General features: G+C 53.3%; 7 protein-coding genes across 7 annotated transcripts; 4 read left to right on the plus strand and 3 right to left on the minus strand.

Annotated features, from left to right (window-relative positions):
• Positions 1-50: 50 nt before the first annotated feature.
• On the minus strand, positions 51-863 carry CKM354_000085800 (uncharacterized protein; the record flags this gene model as incomplete). Its single annotated transcript, XM_044795964.1, has 1 exon — positions 51-863. The coding sequence occupies one exon, from the start codon at positions 861-863 to the stop codon at positions 51-53; it is 813 nt and encodes a 270-aa protein (XP_044651899.1).
• A 764-nt stretch (positions 864-1627) lies between these two features.
• On the plus strand, positions 1628-2559 carry CKM354_000085900 (uncharacterized protein; the record flags this gene model as incomplete). Its single annotated transcript, XM_044795965.1, has 2 exons — positions 1628-2146; positions 2206-2559. 2 exons carry the CDS (start codon positions 1628-1630, stop codon positions 2557-2559), a joined length of 873 nt encoding a protein of 290 aa, XP_044651900.1.
• Positions 2560-2605: 46 nt separating this feature from the next.
• Positions 2606-4267, minus strand: CKM354_000086000 (uncharacterized protein; the record flags this gene model as incomplete). Its single annotated transcript, XM_044795966.1, has 1 exon — positions 2606-4267. One exon carries the CDS (start codon positions 4265-4267, stop codon positions 2606-2608), a length of 1662 nt encoding a protein of 553 aa, XP_044651901.1.
• Positions 4268-6669: 2402 nt separating this feature from the next.
• CKM354_000086100 (uncharacterized protein) lies at positions 6670-9026 on the plus strand (the record flags this gene model as incomplete). The annotated part of the gene is made up of 6 exons (XM_044795967.1): positions 6670-6967; positions 7053-7353; positions 7410-7931; positions 8019-8067; positions 8122-8158; positions 8395-9026. The coding sequence occupies 6 exons, from the start codon at positions 6670-6672 to the stop codon at positions 9024-9026; spliced, it is 1839 nt and encodes a 612-aa protein (XP_044651902.1).
• A 253-nt stretch (positions 9027-9279) lies between these two features.
• On the plus strand, positions 9280-9850 carry CKM354_000086200 (uncharacterized protein; the record flags this gene model as incomplete). Its single annotated transcript, XM_044795968.1, has 2 exons — positions 9280-9705; positions 9761-9850. The coding sequence occupies 2 exons, from the start codon at positions 9280-9282 to the stop codon at positions 9848-9850; spliced, it is 516 nt and encodes a 171-aa protein (XP_044651903.1).
• Positions 9851-11871: 2021 nt separating this feature from the next.
• Positions 11872-13890, minus strand: CKM354_000086300 (transcription factor IIF subunit TFG1; the record flags this gene model as incomplete). Its single annotated transcript, XM_044795969.1, has 1 exon — positions 11872-13890. One exon carries the CDS (start codon positions 13888-13890, stop codon positions 11872-11874), a length of 2019 nt encoding a protein of 672 aa, XP_044651904.1.
• Positions 13891-14407: 517 nt separating this feature from the next.
• Positions 14408-16999, plus strand: CKM354_000086400 (uncharacterized protein; the record flags this gene model as incomplete). The annotated part of the gene is made up of 1 exon (XM_044795970.1): positions 14408-16999. The coding sequence occupies one exon, from the start codon at positions 14408-14410 to the stop codon at positions 16997-16999; it is 2592 nt and encodes an 863-aa protein (XP_044651905.1).
• Positions 17000-17490: the final 491 nt, after the last annotated feature.

The raw sequence follows: 17490 nt of genomic DNA on the forward strand, positions 1-17490 counted from the left end.
CACGAACAAGAGCTACGGCTCACACAGATTCAGCTCTACACATTCTCTCTCTATTCTTCGGGATACACCATCTTCCTCGTCACACCCCCATCAACCACTATCTCGGTCCCGCTCACACCCTCGTTCTCCACCAAATACTCCACCGCCCTCCACATATCCTCCACTTTGCCTACCCGGCCCGTCAAATGCCACTTATGATCATCCTCCGTCAACCCGTCTTCCCACTTCACACCCTCCTCATCCCCTTTCTTGCACTCATGCGCCACATTGATCCATCCTGGCAAGATCGCATTCACGCGGATGTTCTGCGGTGCCAGAGATACAGCTAGTGACTGCGTGAGACCGAGGAGACCGGCTTTGGTGGTAGAATAAGCTTCATGATTCGGCTCAGCCATGAGAGCTCGAGTAGAAGATATATTGATCACATTTGCGGCTGTGGCGCGAGAAGAAGTTAAAAGAGGAAGACTTGATTGAACAAGCAGGAACGGAGCCGTGAGGTTCGTCTCCAGGGCTGCGGTCCAGTCTTCTAGAGTCTGATCTGCTAGAGGAGTGGCATTTGTAACGGAAGAGGTATCGGCTGCATTATTGATGAGAACGTCGAGATGGCCTTGGAAGAAATCGGATGCGAGAGAGATGGCTTGTTTGATTTGGGAGGGTTGCCGAAGGTCGCAGAGGGATGAGGAGAAGGTTTGAGATTTTTGAGCTGTTCCTTGTTGTTTGGAGAGTTGGGTAGTGAAATGTGTGAGTTCGGATTCGTTGTTATCGATGAGGAAGACGCGGTGGCCTTTGGAGAGGAGGAGGCGTGTGAGGCCGCGGCCTATGCCTCGGGCTGCGCCTGTGATGAGGTAGTTTCTTGATGCCATTCTTCTTTTTGAAGTTGTTGTGGAAAGTGTCTTCGATGTCTTCCCCCAGGACTGTAAAGAAAGTGCACTGGATGATGTCATTGCTGTTTGATCTCGAAGTGAAGCACTGCAACTTAGGCTTCAAGACTTCCTCTCCTTGTTTCCATGACGCCAACAACATTGTCATCAATTGATTTCCAGCGCTTCAAAACTCCATCAGCCATGCGGAACACCCATTGGTGCAAGCTCGCTCAAGGCCGAAGGAAATGGAGCTCAGACTTGCGCAAGGTTTGGTAGCTGGAACTTCTCTCCAGGCTATAGCAGCAGCCATCTTGACTTGCACTGTCTTGGGGAAAAAGATACGCCATGCTATCACTTATCTACCATAAGGATTCGCCATGCACTGCTGCAGGCTGAAACGGCGCCTCCGCTACTTCAGCCAGCCTCTTGCACTCTAGTGAAATGCAGCTTCCTGATTGAGTGGGAAGCTTCCCTTCTGTGCCGGCGGGGTATGGACCTGGTACCAATGCGGTGAAACTAACAGCTGTACTACAGTTCTGTCGAGAACGTGTTGATGACATGCAGAGTGTACATGGAGACGGGAAGATTTGCTTGGCCGGAGCAACTGCCGCTCTTCAGCACACAGCAAGTAGAGCTCAATTCCTGCAGGGAGCATGAACCTAGGTAAGGTATGAGTACAATAGAGCTCACAATATAGCTACAAGTCATCTTCCAATTGCCACTTCTATTCTTCCAAGCATTTCTCATAAGCTCACCTATCCATCATGGCCCCAGTATCAACAGCAGACCTCAACTTGGCAGCGACCAACGGCCCTCCTACCAAAATAGCCGACTCCAAAAGCACAGCTAATCAAGAAATCGGCTTCCTCTCGCCACCAAACCTCCACTTCCCCAACAAAGTCGCAGAACGTGAATACATCAAAGGCCGTCTCGCCGGAGCCTACCGCATCTTCGGGCATTTCGGCCTGAACGAAGGTCTCGCTGGCCATATCACAGTCCGCGACCCTATCGACCCAGCCACATTCTGGGTGAATCCTTTCGGCGTGGACTTCAACTTGATCAAGAAAAGTGATTTGCTTCGCGTAGACCATCAAGGCAATATTCTGGATCATGGGAAAGTCAAAGTCCTGAATCGAGCTGCGTTTTTGATCCATGGAGCGATCCACGAGGCAAGACCAGATGTTCTATGTGCAGCGCATACGCATTCGGTTTATGGACGTGCGTTTTGTGCGTTGGGGAAAGAGCTGGATACGATTTCGTTGGAGTCTTGCATTTTCTACGATGTAAGTTGAGCACGTTCTATCTCCCCCTGTCCGCTCAAGCTGACGAGCTGCGTTGATAGGATCATATTGTCTTCGAAGGCAAAGGTGTCGTTCTTGCGTCCGATGAAGGTCACGATATTGCTGCCGCACTAAGGGACAAGAAAGCTGCTCTGCTACGGAACCATGGCCTGTTGACTGTCGGGCAAACTATCGAAGAGGCTGTCAATTGGTTCTATATGCTTGACAAGTGCTGTCATGTGAATCTGCTCGCCGATGCGGCTGCCAATGGGCGTGGTACAGAGACTGTCAAGATCTCTCAGGAAGAAGCAGAATACACAAGAGGTGTCGCTGGATCGCACAAGGCAGGCTGGATGGGAGGTAATGCGATGTTTGACCTGATCGATGAGTTGACTGGAAAGAAGTATCTCGAATAGCTTGAAAGCGTTTATACATTGAGCGTTTACGGGCAATGTCTATGGCCTACTTGTTGAGTCTGCCAGCTCTCTCATCACTGTTCCAGAAATCGCACTGTTCTCTGCGGTAGCTATCCTTCTCGACAACAGTGGCATTTCCTGGATTGACCAGCAATTGCAGCGCTTCCGCTCCCTTGCTCGCATCATAGATTGGCCACTTCGGAGTTCCAGGCCACCTTGCAGTATTTGGGTTCCCCGTGGTCACAAAACTGGCCAAGTACGCATGATAGATGTCACCCGTCTCAGGGTAAGCCGTCCTCTTCGACGCCCACGTATATCTTGTGTCCGAAGTGTGGGGGATTCCTCGCCATGGAACATATTCAAGAGGTGTATCTGGCGTGTTGAAATGCAACCGCCAGATGGGAACACCAGCATTCGAGACCACTTCGGCCGTTTCTCTGCTCGGGCAGATGTAAGCGTAATCCGACCAGGCTTCAGAGAGACGGTTGTATTGTGTTGAGTTTGGCGAGTTGGCGTAAGGAGAAGTTTCTGGGTAAGCAATAGGGTCTTGGTAGAGATCTTCGATGAGCGAGATATCAGTTTCGTTGAGGAAGGGGCTGGTTTGGCGCATGAAGTCGAGAAATTCTGCGTTGGTCTCCAGATCTCCTGGCGTATAATATTTACCCTCGTTGGTGACGTGGGAGGTGATTGCTGGGACGCGGAAGAATGTGCCATCGCGGGCAGAGACAGATCCAGGTTTCTCGAGAAGTGGACCGCCGAGGGTGGGCTGGAATGGCCAGCTGATGTTGTGTGCGCCATCAGTGTACATCTGGGAGCTCTCAGATCGAATGATGTCGATTGGGGCGGAGCGGAGACACTTTAGAGCTTCCGTGTTGCTGGAGTTGGTCGAACAGTTGAGAGCTCCCATAAAGCGCTCGAAGTCTGATTGATATTGTGGGAAGCTGGAGTTGGGGAACGCCCGAGCGGTAACGGCGCCAGATTGGTGGATGACACGAGCAAAGAGCGGCTTGCCAGCATCACTGCCGTAGTTGTGGAAGTAGTGAATACCAGTCGAATGGCCTCCAGCAGATCGGCCACCAAGCGTGATTTGTTCGGGATCGCCACCGAAAGAACTGAGGTGGTCTTGCAAGAATTCCAGAAAGTAATGCTGGTCCCGCAGTCCAAGATTCAGAAGTCCTTCCTCCTCGAATAGCGCCGATGGGAGGAAGCCAAGAGCGCTGAGTCGGTACTGGAATGTCACAACCACGATAGGTTCTTTAGACGCAGCAGCAAAAGAGGCGCCATCGAGACTTCGAGCAGAGCCTTGGACAAAGCCACCGCCATGAATCCAGACTAAGGTTGGAAGCTTCTTCTTGAGCGGAACACCTGCTGTGCGGAAGACGTTGAAGCTCAGACATGCTTCGTCTTGCTCGTATGGCAGTCCTGCCGGGTCTTGCACGCAGATCTTTCCATATGTCGTAGCGGCTCGTGTGCCATTGAATGCCGCTGGCCTGGACTCGACGGCAGTAAATCGTCGCTCGCCCACTGGCTGCTCAGCATAGTCAATGCCCAGCCAAGCATCAACGGGAGCTGGCAGCGTGTCGTTTGTTAGAGATGCATTGATTGCGAGCCCATGGAAGGAGCCATATCCTGCAAGATTGACAGTAGGTGTAGCCGAAGAAGCAAGAACTTGCTGGCTCAGAGCCAACCAGGTGGCTACTCTACGCATCGTGAATTTGAGCAAAGAAGGTGGAAATGATGCCAAATTGCGACTTGACGCTGTATATGAGAGAGGCGCAGTACTTACGGGCTCATCATGTTCCGTTGTCGGACTGAGCACTATCACGCTATCGTCGGAAGCAAGCGATAGGAAGCCTATTGTGGGGTTTTAGTTCATGGCAAAGAATGAACATTGCTGGTGAGGTTTTGCATATAGGCGAGGTGAAGTCCCGTAAAATGGGCCGGCAAGAGGAGGCAGAATATCGGTCTGGCACAAGTGCCTCACCACCTGCGTTAGCGGCTGGGCGAATCTGGACATCTCGGATCCAGCTTCTTCAATTGTGGATGTTCGCTGCTCGCTCGTTGCGGGGACGTGTATTTGCCTGAGGTTTGTGTCATCTTTCTTAGCATTGCACCATATGGCAGTTCGTGTTTCCTTTCTCCTCGGCCGAGACTTTCGAGTCACCAGCCCTTGCCAGCTTATGTAATGAACCATAATTGGCCGCGTGGTCTCTTTGCGTGAACCGTGTCTTCCTCTCATGGGAAAAGCATCATGTTCATCAAGTCTGCTGTATTTGACTAGGTCAGTGTTCATCTCTTGATACACATTGTGTGCGGTACCCAACGATGAAATGTGCGACAACCGACTGTCACCGTGGGCTGGTTGCAAGCGAGATGCCACGGCAGACTTTGGTACCGCATGAGTATTCTTCGAGACCAGCACGATCCACAGCGATGCCGAAGAGAGGAAGATATGATCTTGTGCTCCGCGCTACAGTCTGAGTTGCCCGCAGCCCAAGCAGATCTGCATGCATTGCGACACTGCGACAGCTCTCAATCGTCCTAGGGCAGTCAGGTGTTCAGATCATGGCAATCCACAGGAACTCCGGCGATAGATGATTTTGGCCTGGAAAGCACTGCTGGTGATGGCTGAGCTTCGTCGTGCAGTGACCGAGCAGCCTGGCCTGGCTTCCCACACCAGCACTTGCCAGGAAATCCAAGAAGCATCCCACAACGTTCGAGCTTGCACCATGTCAGCGCTTCTCTGTCAGTTCTCCAGTCGCTCTGGCTCTTGGACTGGATCAGGCAAAGGTTCTGACGCTGCGAGCCGATGGAAACTTGGACAGATCGGATCGAGACCAGTCTGCCTGAGTATTGAAAAGTAAAGCATCCACACTCCGGTGTCTTCTCGCATTGAAGCAGGAACAGGAGTCCCAAGCGTGGCATGACCGGTAGAAAAGCAGTGATGGCAGTTGAAGAAAACATGACGGCTGCGACCCTGCTCTGCGCGAATCTGCACCCATTCGATTCTGGGAGTTTGGCGCCTTCAAGAACGCACGCGAAATGCTCGTGCGTGGTCGTCGAACAAAGCTCCTTCTACAGATGACAGGCCTGTGCGGGGCCGAAGTTTGAAAGAGCCTCTGCGCCATCCCCACGGACGGCACGATGATCCGCTTGGTGAATCCTTCAGGGACAGGACATCGAGGAACTCCAATGATGGTGGAATGCTTCGGCTCAAGGCTCAGGTTCGCCGCTGCTAGAGCGGCCACCTTCGGGTCAATGCAATAGGATTCGTTCCTGCTGAGGCTTCACTGCTATCTCCAGGCCTCTTGCCGCGAGAGGTAGCATCTCCAGATTGGAAGGAGCGCGTATTCGGATGATGGCATGCCGATGTCAGTTGTTCAAGCATACATGCTAGACTTGGCATCGCTCCTTTCGAGACGACATTGGCGTGTCTTTGATAGGTTGAGCCGATCCGCTGTATGCCTATCGCTGCTCCCAAACGAATGCAACGATGCCCTGCAGAAGGATGGAATAGCTGGAGAGCGTCCTGTGCCGGTGAGATCTGGTCCCATCTCGCCATATTTCCGAGACTTGCTCACAAAGAATTTGCAGAAGCGGCAAAACCTCGCAGCGCAGTCTTTGCGGTCGGCCTGGAGCAGTTCGCGGCGTGGCTGCCACGCACCGCACCGGCCGTCTTGTCTGCAACAAGCATGCACTCGGCAGTGCCCAAGCAACGCTGCATGCGAGCGTTACATTCCACTGCAAAAGGCTTCGCTTTGCTTGATCCGCAATCCGCCTTGGCAACCAATCACAGCAGCGGTGACCTAATCGTTGCTCTCCCTCCTCCTCGGGCACCTTCACTTTTTCGTCCAACCGCAATCAGTTTTGACCTCGACCCCATTGCAGATCCTGCATTCGGCACCGTGTCGCGTGAGAAGCAACACGGCCTTCTTTTCCGCACGGGCTGATCGTCGCAGATGGCCGTGAAGGTACCGCAATAGTGACACCCACTGCGTGCAACCGAGTCTGCACTTCTGATAAGTATCTCATTTCACTCCTCTCGCGCTTGTCTCCTTGTCTTTCTTCGCGACCAAGACACGTCCACCGTTGCATCCAACGCTCACAGCCATGAATCACGAGGACGGCGCAGCGGAGCTGCACGCCACTCTCCAGCAGACGTCCGGCAGGAACTCCATCGGCGGTACCACCGGAGGAAGAGCCGCCTCGGTCGACATGACTGGCGCGAAGCTCCCAGTCGTGGGACACGAGAAAGCACCTGCTGTTGATGCCGAACATCAGCACGAGCAGACTACAGACGATGCCGAGCCAAACGAATACGAGAAGCAGACTCTGCGACATATTGGGGACAAGTTTCCAGCTTCGGCATACCTGATCGCCGCGGTGGAGTTGTGCGAACGCTTTACATGTAGGTCACTCTGGCGATCCTCACATAACACAAGCTCCATGTGGCAAGTTTTGGGGGCGTAGACATTGTACTAACTATGGTACAGACTACGGCTGTCAAGGTCTCTTCCAGAACTACATCAACAACAGACCGGGAGGCCAAGATGGTCCACGTGGATTAGGTCTCGGCCATGCTGGAGCCACTGGTCTGAACCTCTTCTTCCAGTTCTTCTGCTACGTGACTCCCATTATCGGTGCCATTATTTCCGACCAGTACCTTGGAAAGTACAAGACCATTGTCATCTTTGCTGGCGTATACTGGTGCGGACTTATTATTCTATGGACCACCGCGTTGCCCACATCGATCGAAGGTGGCCATGCACTAGGAGGATACGTGACTGCTCTTGTGTAGGACAACAAAAATCTCGAGAAGAGAAGGCAGTATGCTGACTTTGAAATCGTAGTGTGATCGCATTTGGTACAGGAGGTATCAAGTCTAACATTGCTCCACTGATCGCCGATCAGTACACTCGGCGTCTTATGGCTATCAAGACTTTGCCAAGCGGAGAGCGAGTGGTCATTGACCCGGCCATCACCTACCAACGAATCTACATGATGTTCTACGGCTGCATCAACATTGGCTGTCTCTCGCTACTTGCTACACCTTTCATGGAGAAGTACGAAGGCTTCTGGACTGCATACCTCATGTGCTTCTTCATGTTCTGCGTCGGAGTGGCCGTGCTGGTCTTTTGCCGTGGTCGATACATCGACAGACCACCTCAGGGATCGATCATCACCGATGCATTCAAAGCTATTGGCATCATGGTCGTCAATCGCAACACTAGTGCTGCCAAACCAAGTTGGCGTGAAGCAAATGGAAAGACGAAGCCAGTCGCATGGAACGATCATTTTATCGACGAGCTCAAGCGGGCCTTGCGCGCGTGTAAGGTCTTTTGCTTCTATCCAGTATTCTGGGTGATATACGGGTAAGTTTGGCCGCCACGAGGCATCTTCACTTCGCGAAGAACTTCGTCTCAGACATCACGATACCTTCCACTGACTCCTTTGTGAAGACAGTTCTCATCGAATTTCGTCAGCCAAGCGGGACAAATGGAAGGTCACGTACGCAACGGTTGAGTCTGAGTCGGTTGTTTTATTTTCTGACCAGATTCCCAGGGCATGCCGAACGATCTGATGCAAAATTTCGATCCAAGTAAGTCGATTAACCGTGGATGCCTCTGAATGCAACTACCTCTGAGTGCAACCGCAGGTCGCTAAGCCAATCAGCAAAGCTTCCCATGGGCTGAGAGCCAATCTGGTTAGGCGCTTGCACTCAGAGGTCGTTGCATACAGAGGTATCCACAGTTACATTTCCCGGGGGCGTTGACACGCCTTCAAACGACGAATCATATCCAGATTCCGGAACAACATAATGCTGACCACTTCCAGTCTCGATCATTGTCTTCATTCCCATCCTCGATCGTTTTGTCTACCCAGCGCTTCGCAAGATGCACATCGAACTGAAGCCAATCGCACGAATCTGCATTGGATTCGTCTTGGCTTCGCTCTGTGTGGCGTACGCGGCCATCGTGCAACATCTGATCTACTCCTCTGGGCCTTGCTACGGTAAACCAGGACACTGTCCAGCCGGTATGGATGGAGAAACGCCACTTCCAAACCACCTGCACATTGCTGTGCAGACTCCAGCTTACGTTTTCATCGGCCTTGCTGAGATCTTCATTTCCGTCACTGGTCTCGAATATGCCTACACCAAGGCTCCTCCCTCGATGAAATCGTTCGTGCAGTCGCTGTACCTCTTCACGAACGCCATCGGATCCGCCCTTGGCGAGGCCCTGGTCCCTGCTACGGGAGATCCTGCGATCATGTGGATGTACACAGGCATCTCCGTGGCTTCATTCATCACTGCAATTGTTGTCTGGATCATCTTCCATCACTATGACCAAGAGGAGACTGCTATGAATGAGCTTGACGCTCGTGCTCATTCGGAGAAGACGGATCCTGCGAGTGAGACTGCTAGTGTGGCGGATCGACCTGCGACTCAGCCAACTGAGAAGATATAACGAGATAGACGATGAATGGTAGGAAGATAGTACACAATCGACAGGGCTACCTTCGGTATCAGCTATTGGAGCAATTGTGTCTCCTCTCACGTTGTTCACCTCGACAAGTGAATGATCGATCAGTCAGGCCGGCTCTATTAACTAAAGCTGCATTTCCCAGAACACCAATATTTCACTCCGCCTATCTCCACGGATACCCATCCTCATCGCCAAAGATTGCACCTTTTCACCCGATCCGTCATCTCCCCCTACAATGTCCGCAGCAGAACTGCGCGACCTGCGCGACCTGCTTGAGTCGCTGCCCCAGGAACTCTACGACTCGATCGTAAAACTAACTTTCACCGACGAACCGGAATCCATTACAAAGCTGACTCGAGCCTACAAGCCGCCAGCTATTATGCAGGTATCTCGCGCAACTCGTGCCATGGCAGCAAGAAGCCACTACGCAACCACGATCTGGGTCGCGGAAGACGAGTTGTACAGGGTGTGGTTTGCATCGATCGATCCTGCCCATGACGAGTATCTCGAAGAAAAAGATTACGATGCTGAGGCACCAGGCGTGCACAAGAATGTTATTCAATGGTATTACTCTGGTGATATTGCGAGTGCCAAACCGTGGTCTCGGGCACAGCAGAGGTGGATGAGGGTCAAATTTGGCCTCTGGGCTAGTGAGAGACGGGTAAGTGTTGGAGACTCATTATATATGCAGCTAGAGCTGACCCATGTTTTCTTAGGCTATGGAGGAAGCGGAGTGCATTGTGAGAACCGGCACAGCGTGGTCGCCGAAGAAAGAACGGTTGACGGAGCAGGCAGGTGGCGAATGAAGAGACCAAGAGTGGAGTTGATCTTCAGTGGACAGGAGGCTGTGCAGCCAGTCTACACGACCAGCTCGTATTCGCTGACTGCACGCTGGAGGAAGCTTGAGAGACAGGAATGTTTTGAATGCACAATATCAGCGTCCGATTGGAGCGATGAGCCGCATGAATGGTGCTCCACAGCTCCGTGCTGAGGATGGAGGCGGTTTTCTCAATCGGGTGGCAAAGCAACTCAACATAATTTGGAAAATAGGGAACTCTCTCTCATCACAACAGCTGAGGAGAACAGAGACTTTATAGATCTCCCGCAATTCAACTAAATGTCTGAGACTCTCCATGCAGCTATGCTCATCGGCCCCGAAACCCACAGTCCCATGCCATGCAAGATGCGTTCACAAGGTCACTCACATTCTCCTCCGTCAACTTCATTGACCACTGGTAGTGTTGGCTCTCTCCGACTGCCTGTGAACTGCCCAGGACCCTCAAGCTTTAGCCACACCGCCAGCACTTGCAACATCAGTAGCCTTACACCTTTCAATAGCATGTCCACCCCACTCGGTAAATTCATGCACTGCACTTCCGCTCGCACACGTACTCGTCGCCTCCCAACTCGTCCATCTGGGCTTGGGGGTCTCGACAGCACAGTCAAAGCTATCCGTTGCGATACCCAAAAGTCCTGCACAAGGAACAGCCGTACAACCAGTCGGACACCCAGCTTCTGACGAAACAGGAAGAGTAGGACATGTGATGTTCTGTATCGGAGTTTTGGTTGCCGTTGCAGGAAGGGTGCTATAGGCTGTGTAGACGTAGGTTGTTTTGATGATGGTTTGTCGTGCTTGGTGGACAGGCGAGGAGGTTGTGAATGTTGAGAAGAGAACGAGGAGCAAAAATGTGCTAAAGGTGGTGAGGCGCTGCATTGTGTGGACTGATATGGTGGATGTGATGCGCAAGAAAGCTCGCCCTTCGTTTTCTGTGCGTGTCATCATCGTCCACGTCAATATATATACTGCCTCAAACAAGTGTCGAGCCATACGAATCTGTTACCAGCATCTCTTCCAGACGAAAAAGCTCCAAGAGAACAAAACGCCACGAGGACAAACTGAAACAGACCTGCATGCATGCGTGCAGATGCTGAAGCGGCAGTATTGTAGGTTGTGTGGCTTTCAGATCGGCTCCCCACGTGGAAGTGTCTTCATGGTGCAGAATGGAGTCTGTTGTGTAGCATAGGCTCTCACAAGCATTGTGAAGACCATGGCCAAGCTTGCTTCTCCGATGCAAGCAACGCGCGGTTACTTTACTGGTAGTTGCTGACGTGCACATGCGGGAACCAAATATTTCAGGATCCTGACCATCGTGATTCGCGTCTTGTCCCGGGTGAACAGGTTTGCCCTTGCTTTCGATGTTCGTTTTGCATTCTCTTGAAGGATTTCAGCTCGTCTCGCCTCGCCTCGCGTTACACCAGTACGGGATCGAGGAGATGGTCCCCGAACGCAATGTTCGTCGTACATAGTCGGGCATGGCTCTGGCAATGATGAAGGCAAGCTTGCATTTGGAGTGCTATATCACGAACCTTCTGTAGCTTCGTCAACAGGTACGATGGCGGGTAGTGTTCGCATGATAGGATCATAAGGGAATGCAAACAGAGGAGTGAAGCAAATACTGGAGTACACGTAGCGTAATCGCACATATTCATTCCCTTTCTGGTTTCCCATTTTCGTATGAGGTCTACCTACGCATAGTACATGAGGAGGTTCAAGCTCAAGGGTCACACGATGTGGGTGCATCAGACCGCTGAAGTCTCGGTAGCTTGACTGGTGTGACCATTCCGCTCGAGCTCGAATGCAGAATGTGGCTGCAAACAATATGTCAACAGCAGGGTGTCACAATTTCTGCACGATGACACTTGTCGGAGTCGCCTTAACAGACCCGACAGCAGACCCTCGAGCGATTCAGTATCACTCAGAAGGCTCCTTCAATAATCAGTGTCGAGTCTCGAAGCTCTGCCAATTGAAAGCATAACGCTTCACTTCCTAAGCTCCTGGCTTGAGCTCGATAAGGCCGGCTTTTGTTGGATCCTTAGACAACTGTCCAGCCTTCTTGACCAGCTGAATGAAATCCGCCGTGCGGGTCCCCACTCTGCTCTTAAACTTGGAAACAAGTGTTTTCATAGCAATTCCAGTTGTAGGGATAGAAGCGCGTACCTCCTCTAGAGTCGGGAAAGGTGTGCTGCCATTGGGAGTTGCCGTTCCGCTCGCTGCCGGCGAACCAGCCCGTGAGCCGCCGGGTGTGGCAGTCGAGGGCGATCCGGGCGGGCTGTTCTTCAGCTTGAGCTTGATGCGGCCAGTACGAGAAGTGTCGGTGTCACTACCAGACCCCGAACCACCTGCACGAGGCACTTTGGCTCTCGATGCATCTGCCGAAGATGCGCGAGCGGCACTCGGAGCTGCAGAGACAGCACGTCCATTAATGCTCTTGACTTTCTTCCGAGAGGACTCGTTCCCACTGAGATCTGAGTTGTCGGGTGAGCCAGGTCGTTTGAGGTTCGCTCCCAGTCGTGCTGGATCGCGCTTTTCAGGTCTACCAGTAGGTGTGTTAGTGCCTTTTGTCGAGGCCCCGGACTTGTCGCCGTTGGCAACGGCCTTCTTCGCCTCCTCCGCTTTTCGCTTTTCTTCCTCTGCCTCCTCTTCAGAGTCCATAGAATCGCTTGAGGATGCATACGGGTCGTCGTCTGAGTCATCGCTGTACTGGCCCTGGTGCTCTCGTTTTCGAAGCTGCTTTCGCAATTTCTTTGATTTCTTCTTTTCTTCCAGTCGCATAATCTGCTCGCGATGTTGCTCCGCCTCCACATCTATATTTTCGTTCTTCACTCCAGTGCCCCCCAGTCCAGCGTTACGCATCTCCAAATAGATTCGGCGCTCGATTTCACCAGCATCCTCGCCGTCGTCAGCTTGGAAGAGCATTCCCTCGTCATCGTCTTGAAACTCGTCTTTGTAGTCCATGTCCAGCGTGTCTCGTTCGGCATCAAAATCACCTCCAGCGCTTCTGATAGCCTCTATGCGTTTCTTCAGTGCCTCTTTCTTGAGCTGCTCGGTGGCTGCCTGCGTTCCGAGTGCCCATCGGCCAGGCGTATGCTTTGCGGTCATAAATTTCTCGACCTGTTCCGAGTCCATGGCATTGACCTTGTTTGCTTGCTGAAACCTGTACCACTTCTCCACAGGAACCATCTCAAATGTGCCTTCATTGCTCACGACAAGCATTATACTCCGCTCCGAAAGCGCTTGTTCATACGTGCCCACCCACACATTCTTGCCCTCGTAGTCCTCCAGGTGCCATGGTCGCGCTTCCTCATAGCGCAATTGCGAGCGCTTCTGACGGACTGGGTTGCTCTCGTCCCTGCCCTCTTCGACCTTCTTCAATGGCTTCTTCTTCGTGGGCTTGTTCGAATCACCTCCCGTTGGTGCGATCAATTTCTGATTCTCCTCGCGCTCGGCCTGACGCTCCGCGCGACGAATGCTCATCAACTCGCGCTCCTTGTCATCCACGCCGGAACCCACTTCTGACTGCTCGAACGACTCCATCTTGTCGCGCGCGAACCGACGATGCAGGCGCGCTGGACGGGGAAACTGGTCCTCATCGTATGGGTCTACCTCGATAGGCTTGCCGGTCGCGTCCAGCTTACTCTGAAGCTTCATGGCATGGTATCGCAAACCTTGGGTAAGCTGACTTTTGGTGATAGTGATGGGATATTCGGCGTAGGTGCTGGGATCCGGCTCGTCGTTCGCTGGCGCCGTCGTCTGTCCAGTTCTGACAATGCCATTCATCGGCTGGTGGTGTGAAGAGGGATGCGGTCCATTGGTGGCATGCGTCGCGGTCGTCGTTGCCGCGGCCTTCTGGCCTGTAGGTGCTGGCTTTCGCACGGGCTTCTTCTTTGAAGCATTGTTGAAGATATTGACAGCAGGACGCTTGCGAACGAGAGGCGCAGCTGGTCCGCCTGTGTTGGGCGTGACCGAATTGGGGCCCGAAGGCGGCTGCGCGGGCGAGTTGCTCATGGTTGATGGTTGCAGTGAGCGGCGGGTTGGCAGCAACTCGCGGAGGAAGGACAGGGCGAGGTCATGTACGGGAGGGTGGTGAGGCGGTGTGAGAGAACGGCGGCGATGGGGTTGTCTTTCAGGCGCTGCGCAGCGGGAGAGGAATGCAGGCGATGGACGTCGCGTCTATTGTTGCGCGCTGGTCATTGTTCGCAAGCTCCAGTCCCCGGGCACGTCACGGAAGGCTGCCGCCGACCGAGCACGTGCACTCGCGCTAGCCGAGCCTGGCTGTCGTCACTTCTGCCTTCTGTCTGGCCCGCTTGCCCTCGACAACTCACAACGCAGTTCGATGAAGGAGGCGGAGGCGGAGGTGCCTGAGTCGGTTTTGGCGGTCGAGCTGCGCCGTTTGCTGGAAGCAATCTCGTCCTCCGCGATGGACTAAGAAACCCTTTACGACTCCATCCATCACCAAGCGCGCATGGTTCAGCTCTTAGGCTGATCAGCATCTCAAGCGCCTCGAGCTAAGACAGCCGTAAACATGGACTCATCCACGCCTCAGCAGGATGCCAACAGCTTGGAGGATAGGCTTCGCAGAATGATTCTGCTCAACGGATCGGTCCCAGACGATGTCCCGAACGACTCGAGGCCACGAGTGCGCCTTCCTCCAATGGCTCCGCCAGGTTACGGGCCTCAGTATCCACCACCGCCGCAAAACGGCAGCTTCCATCATCAACGACTCATGAGCGGCAGTGGCAGTTCTGGACCAAGCTCTCCGTCGAGCCACGGATTCCCTCGTCCGATGTCTGGCCACTCAATGTTTCCCCCGCCTATGGCTTCGCCAAGTCCGCCGATGCCACCTCCGGGATTCCTGCCGCCCCATTTACGCCATGCTCCGCCACCAGAGCATCTTGCACAACATATGGCGCCTGTACCAGCTCCACCACCGCCGCCAGGGTTCCGCCAGACTCGGGGAGGATTTCATGGGCCTCCAAGCAATCAACGTGGCAACGGAAGAGGTAACGGCGCGCCTCGTCAGCAGCGCAACCAGCAGATTCAACTAGATCCAGATGCTTTCCAACGTGGTGGCCCGGTGCAGTCCCAGACTCGACCACAGCAAGGCGCGCGTAATCTCTACGACCCGAACGCCCGTCAGACGCAGTCAAACTTCACCACCAGGGACATCTTGCGCCAGAGACAAGCGAAGTATCTAGACGACCTGGCAAGCAGAGAGGTGCCCAGTGTAGAAATGAGTCAGTCTGAGCGCGATGAGAAGGAGCAGTTTCGCGTAGCGCTACAGCGCGTCTGCGACAATGTGTGCACGGCCAATCCTCGTCTACCCAAAATATCGCTCGAATGCTTCGGCAGCTTCCAGTCTGGTTTCGCCAGCGCCGGTTCCGATATGGATCTGGCTATAGTCGTGCAAGATCCCAACTCTACGGAAGCTGTCTTCTCTATGTTCGAGGACGATCTGCCCCGCTCACTTGAGAAAGAGCTCCTCAAGGTCGGCTTTGGCGCACGTCTGCTGACGCGTACCCGTGTGCCAATCATCAAGATCTGTCAGGATCCAGGCGAGAGTCTGCTTGACAAGCTTCGCATAGAAAGAGAGAAGTGGGATTTTCTCCCTAATGAGAAGAAATATCCGCATCTTCACAAAGAGGAGGATGAAGCCGCGGAAGACGACATTACCCGGGCTATCGACGGCGCAGCAAAAACTGTCCAAGGCGGCGCGGAAAATGCGCAACTGGTGACAGCCCAGGTGACGGTCGAGGCCGTCACTACTAACGGCGATGAAGCAACTGTACAAAAGCAGGCGGCTAGCATTACTGCAACTGCCACCGTTGACGAGAACACTAATGGACAACAACAACTCGCCCAAGCTAGGCGTGAGCAGCAGAAATCGTGGACACGAGAGCGAAAGGCAGGACCACTCGATTTCCCAAAAGACGGTATTGGCATTCAATGCGATATCAACTTCTTCAATCCCCTCGGCCTTCACAATACTCAGATGCTGCGCTGCTACTCGAAATGCGACTCACGCGTCCGACCTATGGTACTTTTCGTCAAGTCTTTCGCTAAGCTACGCAAGATCAACAGCTCCTACTCGGGCACGCTATCTAGTTATGGCTACGTGCTGATGGTTTTGCACTATCTCGTGAATGTGGTTCAGCCGCCCGTTCTGCCGAACCTTCAGATGCCCTGGCGCCCGAGTCCCAATTGTGCACCGCCTGGTTATTCCAGGACCGAAGTTGATGGCTGGGTTGTTGACTTTTGGCGCAACGAGCAAGAGATCGAAGCCGCTTTGCATAGTGGTCAAATGAGTTCCAATACTGAATCTCTGGGTTCCTTACTTGCCGGCTTTTTCCAGTACTATTCCTCGATGGGCAATGGACCTCAGTTCCGGTGGACACAGCAAGTACTTTCCCTTCGCACTCCTGGCGGGATCATGACGAAGGAAGCCAAGGGCTGGGTCAAGGCCACTACCGAAGAAGGCGAAGGCAAGAAGATCCAGCATCGCTACCTCTTCTGCATCGAAGACCCATTTGAGCTTAGCCACAATGTCGCCCGAACTGTTACGCACAACGGCATTGTGGCTATTCGCGATGAGTTTCGACGTGCCTATCGCATACTCATGAGCGTAGGGCAAGGTCCACACGGGCAGCCGTCTCAGGAGGGCGACTTGTTCGATAAGCTGATCGAGCCTGGAGAGGATGAGAAGGAGTTGGAGCAACGCCACCTGGAAATCCTCGAGAACAATAAGCTCGTGCATGAAGACGAGGAAGCGGTGCTGGCGCAGAAGAAGAAGCGTCATGGCACTAGAGGAAAGCGACACAAGGACATGGACAGCACGGTGACAAACGAGCCGCAGCAACGCAAGCAAAGTCTGCCGAAGTCGCAACCCAAGCACTTGGACGTGGCAGACCAAGAGGCGTTTCCCACACTCGGCGCAGCGAAGACGAACTCACGGAGGAAGAAAAGCACAGGCAGTGCCACGAAGAACAGCAACTTCACCGAGATCTCTGGCGAAAAGGCTGCCGAGTACCTCGAAGAGTTTCGCCGTAAGAAGGCGGAAGAGCATGCCGAGAGTACGGCGTACGGAGCAGCAGAGGCGGTGCTGAACGGGCTCGATTGAGCGAATGCAAGCATTGCGTGCTGCGTCTATTCAGCTCGGACTGGCGAGGCACAGTATTCCACAGGCGCACTCAGACGACTTCCGTCATCTCACTCGAGCAACCTTCGTGATCATCCACAGAAGGGAGGCGACAGAATTCATGCACAGCAACATGGATAGCTTGCAGACGGCTTATTAGATACATTGTAAGTCAACGAACAGTAGCTGAATCCACACTCACCACACGTAGGATATCAGAACTCGTCTTCTCCGTCTTTCCCTCTTGACCATTTCGAGCTACATCCTGCGAGTGCTATAGCGATCGGCCGCGCTATCAACAAGTGGAGTGCCTCATGACCTTGTGGCTGCTGATAAGGCCTTGTCCATGCGAACCCCTGGCATCCGGTCCATCGTATCGCATGGCGATCAGGTGTTCACACGAGGAAGGAGGAGCTAATTCTCACGTTGCGTTCACGCTGCAGAGAAGTCGTCAATCTTGACTGCGTCTTGGA

This window comes from Cercospora kikuchii (assembly GCF_019650295.1).
Source record: "Cercospora kikuchii DNA, contig_00001, whole genome shotgun sequence".
Classification (NCBI taxonomy): Eukaryota; Fungi; Ascomycota; class Dothideomycetes; order Mycosphaerellales; family Mycosphaerellaceae; genus Cercospora; species Cercospora kikuchii.